Genomic DNA, 10764 nt, shown 5'->3' with positions numbered 1-10764 from the left:
ACAGCCTCATTTTTTTCTGCTCTTAATACCATTATATTTGACACAAAACAAATTCAACTATATCACCTAATTTTACCAGGCTCCTAGCGGGGGTTCCTGGTATCGTCAAACCCCTGTCAAAATATCAGTAGTCTTTGAGTAAGATGGTTCTCCACAATGTAATTGGGCCTTATATAATCAGCTGACAGACTCAGAGAAAAAATACATTTCAGGGCCCGGAGTTGGGCCTAGTGGTAGAGTGCTTACCTAGCATGCACGAAGACTTGGGTTGATTCCTCAGTACCACATACATAGAAAAAAAGCCAGAAGTGGTGCTGAGACTCAAGTGGTAGAGCTCTAACCTTGAGAAAGCCCAAGGACAGTGCTCAGATCCTGAGCTCAAGCCCAGGACTGGCAAAAAAACCAAACCAAAGCAAAAAAACAACAAAAAAAAATTCAGACTTGCTGTGTCCATAATGGTGAGAACTAGTTCCTTTTCCTTACAAGAAATTCTAGAGCCTGGAGTATTGCTTAGTGATAGAGTGCTTGCCTAGCATACACAAAGCCCTGGGTTCGAGAAGCAGTGCTGTGGCTAAGGTAGTAGAGCCCTAGCCTTGAGAAAGCTCAAGGACAGTGCTCAGGCCTTGAGCTCAAGCCCTAGGACTAGCAAAAAAAAAGTTCTGTTTCTCATCTCTCTGTTGGCAGAACACATTCCTACCTACCATACCCAGTTCATGGTTCCTGTGTCTCTGGAGATGTTAAAGGAAAACCAAGGCAGAGATCTCTCAGTATGAATGAACACCATCCTTAACCACAATCGGATGGAATGGTAGTTTTTTCTCTTTTAAGGAGGTAGATAATTGCCAGGCAGGAAGTTGAGATATAAGGATCACAGTTCTAAGCCAACCCAAGCACAAAAATCTGTGAGACTCTTATCTTCAAGTAACCACCAGAAAACCAGAAGGGGTGCTGTGGCTCAAAGTGGTAAAGCACTAGCCTTGAGCTGAAGAGCTTAAGGACAGCCCCCAGGGCCAGAGTTCAAGCACAGACCCTATCTTAAATTTTAAAATAAATATCTGGTGAGATTTAAAGATATATGGTGCTGGTGGCTCCTGCCTGCAATTCTAGCTACTCAGAAGGCTGAGATCTGAGGATTGAGGTTCAAAGCCAGTCCAAGCACAAAAGTCCATGAGACTCATTTCCAATTAACCACCAGAAAAGAGGAAGTGGGGCTGTGGCTCAAGGGAGAGAGTGGTAGCCTTGGGACAGCGCCCAGGCCCAGAGTTCAAGCCTCATGACAAAAATAAAGAGAGATATAGCATCAAAATATTCGATAAGAATAGTAGCCCAGTGCTCGTGGCCACATCTATAATCCTACCTATTCAGGAGATTTAGAGGGTCAGAATTCAGTCTGGATAGAAAAGTTCACTAGAGGGGCAAGGGACCAGAAGTATGGCCTAGTGGTAGAGTGCTTTCCTAGCATGTATGAAGTCCTGGGTTTAATTCCTTGGTACCACATACACAGAACAAGCCAAAAGTGGTGTGGCTCAAGTGGTAGAGCTCTAGCCTTGAAAAAGCTCAAGGACAGTGTCCAGGCTCTGAGTTCAAGCCATAGGACTGGGGGAGGGGAATTCACTAGATTCCATCTCCAAAATAACCAGCTGGACTGGTGGCATGGCTCAAGTAAGGGTAGAGTGCAAACAAAGTAAACATGAATTTGAGTGTAGTATTGAAAAAAAGAGGATATCATATAATGAAAGATGGGATACAAGTTGTTTAGCATAAGGGATCATGTAACACCTTGAAGGAAACAACACACTCATCTTTCAACTACCACAAGCCCAGATTAGTCAAGCAATTTTTCCTTTATTTTTGTTAAATAAGACTCCAGAAAGTATAGTGCAAACACTCAGTAGAAAAGTTGCAATTAAGAAATGTACATTCACATTTAACATTTCAGTTCATTCACTTTTTTTATAAATAAAAATAGGACAAATTTTTCAATTACTTGTCTCCATTTAACAATCTTGTAAAAGACTGGAAGGTGCTCTAAGTGTTGAGTTGACATAAAAATAGACCCGTATTGATTATACAAATCTATCATGAGAAGTTACCCAGTGAGATTGTGTGTATAGCTAGTGTGTTCTCAGGTCTAAGAAGCATCTTCAGTGAGTTTAGTTTGTGGGAGAAAAATGATGATCTTGCCCACACCACTCTCGGTCCCTCCAAGGGTAGAAACCCTTACTAGCCATGCAAGGACAGGGGTGTGCTCACCCATCTATTCACAGAGGGTAAGAAAATGCAGATGTGGGCCCTGGGCTTACCTTAAGTCAAAATGGCATTACCACGAAGAGATGGTCAGAATGACGCTCCTATTTGTGCAAGTTGTTGTGAAATCAGCTTAAGTGAAGGGTGGTAGGAAGGGGGCTTTGGGCTGAATACAGAAAGTGCATAATAATTGCTGGAGCTACACAAAGCTCAGGCTCACCCCCCAGGAAATGCTTAGGGATGTGCTGTGCCAGCAGGTAGTGATGTCCTGTCTGGCCTATCCCTTTTGTGCATGCCACAAGATTTCCAACGAAAGTGCACACAATGAGGAATTTCCCAGCATGCAATTCTGGAGTGCAAATGGCTTGAAACACAGTTTCAAAGGGGATGAAGGCCACACAGTGGGCCCCTCTGCACCTGTGTGCCCTGGGCACGTGTGCTGCTACTGACCAGTTGTGTCACATCCCCACACTCCCTGATGTAGTCCAGAGGTGCTGTGGGCTTCCTTGGGATCCACACAGTGTGGGGCAGTACCCTGATGCTTGTGCTTCAGAATGTGCCCGGGGGGCCTAGGCTTGAGGGGGAGTTGCTGGTGGGAGGTGAGATACAAGTTCTGGCTGCAGTCTTGCCCACTTGTTGCTGTACTTGCCGTGGGAGGCTGCTGCCCCCAGGCAGGGTGCTCTGAGCTGTTGTTCTTGCCATGGTCCCATGGTATCCCACATTTAGGAAGTCCAAGGGTTCCCACAGATCTCATGGAAGTTGGGCTAGGATTCCATCCATGTTCAGACATCACTTCTCAGTAAGAAGTGATGAAACGGCTTTGGAAAACAATTTATATGAAAGTCTGTGAAGTCTGGTATCAGTATAAAGTAACACCTAGAATGTATTCAGGATCCCTATACTTGGGTGCTTGCTAAATTTCTCACCCATCTTTCACAATTCCTTCCTGTCTATGAACAATCCTGGGAAATCTCTCCATTCATCCTGGAGCCCTGGGCAGATGACACCCTGACTGTTTGCATCCTACTGCATCTCAGCGTTGCCTAACGCTGAGCAGCTCCACAGCATAGAAGACAGCAGCAATTGCAAACACAGTCAACAACCCTCCCAGGGCACAAGCTGGCAGAGTGCAAATGGAGAGGTGGTATATCATCTGGGATGTCTGAGGGTAGCCACGACTCTGTCCCTATTTGAGGTCAGAGAGGCCTTACAGAAAGACAGCCACTCTTCTCTCTGTTCAAGGAGATACTGTATCATTTGAGACACAATAAGTTGTGTTCCAAAACTAAGTTTTAGAATATGAAGTGCAATAGGACAAGATAGGGAAGGTTGAATCCATCACTTTATTTCCATGCTGGGAATCGGCAATCTTACAGGTGGGTTATGGCTTAGCCAAGAGCTAACTCACTGCTCTGACTTAAGAAGTCAACAAGGAGCCCATGAGGCCTTAGCTCCTTGCTCTAAGGATGAAGGCTCAGACCAAGCCTTGCCCACGAGGGAGGAGCCTTTGTGGGCTGAGTCTCTACCACAGTAAGCATTGCTATGCCCACGCTCTAGCATTCTGTCAAAATCAACACAATTTCTATAGATTTTGCTGTTTTCCAGTAAGTCCTTGGGCTCTCTTCCACCAACAGCCTGCGACAGCAGATCACCTGAATCCTCTGGGAGCCACTGCATGAGCCCAGGGGTTTTCTTCGCTGTCTCCTATTAACTCCCCCTGCCCCTCAGACACTGCTCTCAGTGGACTCTGGGTGACTTCCTGGGAGATGTGTAGGCTGAGAGGCTTAAGCCTCTGGCCATTGCATTTCCTGTCTGGTGCCCACATGGAATGATTCATGTACAACTATTCTTTCAGGCATCTCAGTTCCTTGTGTGTGACCCCTCTGCCATCCCCCAAGTTCAATGTAAAGACTTGAGTCAAAGATGAGTTCTCCATACTTAGGCCAGCCCAAGTGGCTCTGATCCTGCTGGCTAAGGTCTAGGACACATACTCTCTAGCAAGAAACCCACCCCTTTAGCTCTTCAAAGCCCCAGCCTTACATGAAAACACAACCCCCAAGATACTGCAGGACTAGGCAGAGGTTTTCTTCTTCTTGCCCTCAGACCCAGAGTTCTAAGCAGAAATGAGCAACTGCTGGTTCAAACTCTCCATGTGGATATTCAGAGTAAACTATGGCTGGAGAGGCAGACACACTACAGGTCCCAGAAGCAAATCAGTGGTGCAAAGATCTAGGCTGTCAGTCTGCAGCAAACCTAACAGTTTGAAATCCAATGACCTCTAAATGAGGGGGGGTGCATTTTGTTTTAAATATTAAAGTCATTGCAAACCCAGAAACAACTCGGTTTCTGGCATTCCTTTATATGCAGCCATCAAACAACAGGATTTCAGAATGCGACATATGTATGCACTTCCACAACTCCTGCTTGGGCAGGTGTTATTAGGTGCACAAATACATGTGATAAGCCTTGTGGTAAAAAGTGCATGGCTGTCTTATAAATCTTTGCATTCCTGTCAGACACAATCCTGCACAGTTGTAAAATCCTTGCATTTTGGGGGCTCCCAGCCCCACCTTTCTGAAGGATGGAGACAGTTACACAGCAGGGGAAACCCTCCATGGAGTCTCAATTCACCAATCCAAACTTCCTTCTAAAGTGGTCATGGAAGTAGTTCACACAGGCTGCTGTCAGGACAGCAACACAGCCTTTCTAGGAGATTCAAATACAGCAGGGAATCATGGGAAGCTGGCTGTGTTCTGCCAAGCCCAGCCCAGGGCCTGCCTCCTCCACGGCAAGGAGGAGGAGTCCCCCAGGGTTCCCCACAGAAGATAGCATCCTCATCTAGATCACACTTCTACCAGGGCAACGTTCATCACCCCCACTGTTTTCTGAAAATGGCAAGCCTTGCCTCGTTACTCCTTTCACGCTCTGCTACGGCCAACTGTAGCTACCACCCTGCCATGTTGAGATTCAAGGATGGGAACAGATTGGAGACCAGGTGCCCTGCTTCCTTCATCTACCTATCAAGAGCGTGGGACTGAGGGTTAGACATCCTCTCAGTCTGCTCACCTGCCTGGCAAGTCTGATCCCAGAAATTGAGGGGAGGAGGACAGGGACCTTGGGGAACAGCAGTACCCCACAGCAAAGTTGTATGCATGGCTGGTCTCCGCATTGCCAATCTGCTGGGCCAGACTCATCTCTACAGTATAGAGTTACAGTTATTGCTTCTATGACAGAAGGGGTCTGGAAGCCCTGGTGGCTTTGAGAATCTGAGGAGCACGGGCTGGCAACTGGGTTGCTGGGGGTGTGGGATTTCCATGTGCAGGACACCCCATACCCTAGGAGAGGATAGGCTGTGAGGGCACAGCCCATGGAAGCATTTGGAAGCATTGTGGGGCTGTCCTATTCTATAGTATCAGGCACGGGAGGCATGCTGGGGTAGAGGAGAAACACAGGGTCATTTCCCAAGGGCTAACAAGCAGGGGCTGATGGGGGAGAGGGGCTGGGCTTTTCCTCGTTTTTGGTACAAGTTAACAGGCAGCACCTGTCATCGGCGCACTATATACAGAGCATCTTAAATAATTTAGAGACACTCCTACCCAAATGGCTCTATCACATTTGTACATGAATATTATACAAGATTAAAAATAAATAAGGCAATATAATACAGTTTTATCACAAATAAAAAGGAAGTTGTTTTTCACTAAAACCCCAAGGAACAGTATGGCTAAATATGGTTCCTGGCCTCACAGGAAGTAGGCAGGGTTTGGAGTTGCTGATGATAGAGATGTCTGCCAAGGCTGCTGTGCGGTGGACGGCGTGAACTTCACCACGGTCCTGGGCCCAGAGAAGGCAGTGGTATCCCCAGTGGCTTCGTGTTCCAGCCACACCCGGCGCAGCTCTGCTCACACCCCAATGTGTTAAAGCACAGCGCATCCCGGGCAGGCGCAGTGTGGCGGAGCCAACTCTGTCCAGAGTCTTGCAGGTCAAGTCCAGGGCTGGGCTCCTACCTGGTGCCTCTGGTGATTCTGTCTCCTGTTTACTCACGTTCTTGCTGACTCTGATGTGTGCTCTGCTTCTGTGTTGTCTGGGGTTGTCCTCCCACTCATTCTGTCTTATGGCCCTCATCTTCAAACTGGAGATGAGGGCTAGGCTGGGTATGCTTAAACTCTCTCCTGGTCCTCCATCCCCTGCCCCTGTCCACATCTGAGAGCCACCTGGTTTCAACGAGCCCACCCATCGTAATGCTTCTCACAGGCTTCTCCAGAGTCCACTGTGACTGCACACACCGAGAGCAGGCCCAGACCACAGACTGGACATCTTCAGAAGCCACTGCTGCCCCTACCTGCACCCCAAGAGCTACTCTTGGGAAACAGAGCCAACGACCAGACTGCACTTGAGGCTCTCTGATCTCCTGAATGGCTTTGGGTCAGGGACAGCACCATGGTCCAGCAGGAGGCCTGCAGAGCCCAGCCTCGTCTCCACCCTGCAGCATGCTCACTCACTCGCTCGCTTGCTCGGTGAGCTTCTCTCTGAGCTGACTGCTTCACATCAAGTCTGGACACCAGACAGATGAGAAAAATCCTAGTGGAAAAGGATGAGCAATTTGTCCTGAAGATGGTGAGCCTGGCAGCAGAGAGGAGGCATGGCCACAGCCGTGTGTGGGAGCAGATTATGCCAGCCAGCTTCTCGGTCCCATGACTCAGACCCCAGGTTATCGAAACACCTGCCTGTTCTCAGGAGCCCTTAAAGTAGCCTGGAGCTTTCCTGCCAACAGTGTGTGCTGGACGTCTGTGCACAGAAAGGCCCCAAGAGCATCTGCTCCTGTCCTCTGCTCGTGGGAGCCAGCGCACACTGACGCAGATCGAGGCCGCAAAGCCACGCCCCTGGGAAATGACCGAGGAAACCACCAAGTCCCCTATGGGTCAGCATGGTTCTGGCCCATGAGCTTTGAGTCCCGGCCAAGGGAAGATGCCAGGAAGGCAGAAAAGGTAGGCCAGAGAAGGTCAGAGTCCTCTCTCAGGAGGTGCCATAGCCATAATCCCGCTCAAAGAGAGGAATAAATAAAATCTTCACAGCCCAGTCACCTGCGGCCCAGGCCTCTAGTACTTAGGCAGTCAGAGCATAGCCCCCAGCTGTCACCTGTCCAACGGACCCACTCTGTCCCATCTGGCTTCCGCTGAGTCCCACAGGTGCAGAATCAGCCTGACCTAAGCAGCAGACCTGCAAAGCCACTCAAGTCACCATTATGATCAGAGCCCTTGCTGGTCCCGCACAACCACACAACTAAGCCAGGGGCTATCACCCACCCACCCTGCCCTTCTGAAGATCTACGACAACACCCCCTCCCAATAACAGTTCCCCTATCCCCACCTCCCCCAAGAAAGGAGAAGTCCCTAGGAAGCAATGAGGAGAAACACCCCAAACAGGCAGGAACCAGGCCGGTTCAGGCCCGTCTACTTCCCACAAATCTTTCAGATCAACTGTTAGGCATTCCCTTGGGAACACACCTGCCCCAAAGTTTCCCCATTCCTGTTCCCAGCTGCCTCCTTCTCAGCAAATGAGGTCAAGGTCTCTAGGAGCCTGGCGGTTCCACCAGCTTGTGCTGACTGGCCCCTTCCTACCAGCTCTCCTGGACACCCAGCCCCAACATCCTGTCATCCTCCTTAGCAATCACCAGGAAACACAAATGGAAGGATCCTCTGAAGTCACCTGCCCTGTACTCTGGAGGAGGTGCCCCTGGCCTCAGGACCAGTCCTGCTGGAGTGATGGCCTTTCCCATCATGGGTGTGACAGTCGCTTGAAGTCAACACAGATGAAGCCTTGGTTCTTGTGAATCACGGGATCCATGACACTACAGAAGTCGAGATGCGGTGCTCAGCCCTCCTCTCCTTAAGCATGTAGTGACGACACAGATAAAGGAAAACCTGGCCATCATGGAGGCTGATAGCTGGGGTGGAGTCAGGAAAAGGGCAGGTAGACCAGCAAGCTGATGCTGGCCTGGAGGATTCCAGAAGACCTGCCTCTGGCTCTAAACAAAAAACTGCTCTTGAGAAAAGCCTGAGCAGCAGGCTTTTCCATGCCTCCATGCAGTAAGAGGCAGCTTTCCAATTCTTCCCAAACTGTCCTTTCCTAAGACCAGACTAGCGCTATCCTCGTGACCCTGCCCTGCGGGGCCTACTTCCTAATCTGGCTCTTGAAGCCATTGCCCAGAACCGGAACCTGACAGGACCCCCTGCGACCAGGTTGATGTGACACCGACACAGGGCTTACTTGCAGCAGGCTCTCTCATCGCTCAGCCAGCCGGACCTCTACAGCTTTTACAGTGACGCTGGCAGATACCCTAAAGGTCCAGATACCATCGCCAACACAGGCCAGGCCTGGCAGGTCCTCTGGGAAGAGACGGGGTTCTCTCTAATCCTGAGGGGGTGGCACGAACTCACATCTTGTTGACTCTTGTTGGCTCTTGGGCCACACCTGAACAATGCCCATTCTCTGGCCCAGCCAGCTACCTGCTGTGATCCTGGCTGGAGCCACGGTGGCATCCTTGTCCTGTGTGCACCTCCAGAGGCCGACAGGGGCTCCTCTAAGCCACCTTTCCTGCTGCTGTGGATGACAGGTACTGACCACCACCAGGGGCTGGAGGAAGGCCAGCTTGGATTGGGGGACAAGCCGCAGGACACAGCGGAGGCCATCTGGCCTGGCCTCCAGCTCTCCCATAGAGACACATCTTCCTCTCCTGGCGAAGGGACCTGGTATGGGAGCCATTTCCATCAGTCCTGCCTTCTAGAAAGTAAGTCAGCATCTCCCCCTTGCCCTTGACACTGACTTTGCCTCGGCACACGAAGTGGTACGAAGACTTCCTCAGTAGCCTGTGGACCTCCTCAGTCACCTGTGGCAGAGAGAAGCCAGTGTCACCCCAGGTCCTGTGCAGTTAGGCCATCTGCCAGGGGTGAGGCTCACATCCTGCCTCTCACCACCCTGGTGGCAACAGGACGAGGCTCTCCCAGCCTCCAGTGCTCTGCTACAGCTATGGGGTCATTCCATAAAGAGGCGACCCTGCAAAGTCGGCCCAGGGGGACATGTAGGGTTCCAGTGACTTCTGTGATCTGTTCCTGGATAAGTGCAAGAGATACGCTAAGCTACTTGGCTGGGGGAAGCAATGGGGGCGCCTGCCCAGGCAGTGGGGACACAGCAGGGTCTTTGAGAGCCAACAGACTTGCCTGAGGCTGCATAGAACCCAATCATGTAAGGAATGGAGCCAAACAGGTGGCTCTCCCAGCCCAGGGATTTGAGTCCCTCCACCAAATGGAGTCCAGAGCTTTCTAATCCCACCACTGGGAGCAGTGACTTTCATTTCTAGACTTGAGGAAGCCAGGGTGGGATCAGAAGCACAGAGAGCGCAGAGATGAATCACCACGAGGGAACTCAGGTGCTTCATTCTCTGTCTCCCAGGCCTCCAGCCAGTGTTCTCAAAGAGGAGAAAGAACGAGAAGCACAAAGAACAACACTGGATCGCTGTGTTGCATTCTGTAGCTGCCGCTCTCCCTTCCTGTTCCCCTGGCTACTCTATCTTTAATTCAAACAATGAAATCCATCTCAAGCTACCCACTCATATCCTGGCAGAGGGGAGGGGATGGCATGTGCAGACGCCATCCCTGGGAGAGGTGGCTTTGGGAAGTTCAGACTTGACTCTGGAACTTAGACATGCAACACTGGCTTTGACAGTGGGGGACTCCTGCAAGACTGTCCCCAGGGGAGTGATTGGCTTTGCCAAGGGTGCAAGTGCAGCACATGGCCTGGAGAGGTCAGTGGTAGTAGCAGTGACAGCTGCACAACCCTGGAGACATGCTTAGTGTCATGTGGCTAGGCACTGAACAATGATTAAGAGGGTACTGTATAACACCGTCCCCCTGGCCCTGAGAAAATGAGAGACCTTAGTCTAAGCCTTTTGATGGTTCTGGGAAGTATTGAGCCACCAGGTCCTGTCTACTCGAGTGACACAGAAGTCCACTGAAAATCTACCAAATACTGCCCTTGAAACCCAGGGGACTGCCTTACCTCCTCTGCCTGCCACCATCCTGGGATTAGGGGAACCAAACAGTCAGGCCACTGGAGTTTGTGGCCTGATCCTGGACTATCATCTCCATTTCTGCACCTGCTCTCTTTAGAACCATCCCAAAGCCTCAGGTAAACTCATACCATAAAATCAAGTGTCCAGGCCTGGCAGAGCCCTCCAGCAGCAGATTCTGTCTTGTGTCTTCCTAGATGTACGCCTGTGCAACGAACTGTGCTCATCTGCAGAGCATGCACATAAGTCTTGGGAATGGCTCAGTAAACTCACCTGGATTCTGCCCTGAACTCCAGTGCTGTCCATTCGACTGGCTACATTCACTGTATTCCCCCAAATGTCGTACTGGGGTCTGCGGGCACCGATCACTCCAGCTACCACCGGGCCAACGTTGATACCTGGAGAAACAGCCACAACATGGCCTGTGGTCAGCTGGAACAGGGAGGCCA

The 10764-nt window shown here is 50.4% G+C and overlaps 1 protein-coding gene across 1 annotated transcript in view; it reads right to left on the bottom strand.

The window, feature by feature from the left end:
* Nucleotides 1-5824: 5824 nt before the first annotated feature.
* Adcy1 (adenylate cyclase 1) overlaps nt 5825-10764 on the bottom strand; it is a 98497-nt gene continuing 93557 nt past the window's right edge. The window contains exons 19-20 of the mRNA XM_090332527.1: nt 10589-10713; nt 5825-9136 (exon numbers count right to left, since the gene is read on the bottom strand). Of these exons, the coding sequence (XP_090188653.1) occupies nt 8831-9136; nt 10589-10713 (431 nt within the window). The 3' untranslated portion in view covers nt 5825-8830. The remainder of the gene's footprint in view (nt 9137-10588; nt 10714-10764) is intronic.

This window comes from Megascapheus bottae, chromosome 5, assembly GCF_031878675.1.
Source record: "Megascapheus bottae isolate mThoBot1 chromosome 5, mThoBot2.hap1, whole genome shotgun sequence".
NCBI lineage: Eukaryota > Metazoa > Chordata > Mammalia > Rodentia > Geomyidae > Megascapheus > Megascapheus bottae.
The sequence above is the reverse complement of the archived record's forward strand: the minus strand, read 5'-3'. Positions and strand labels throughout refer to the sequence as shown.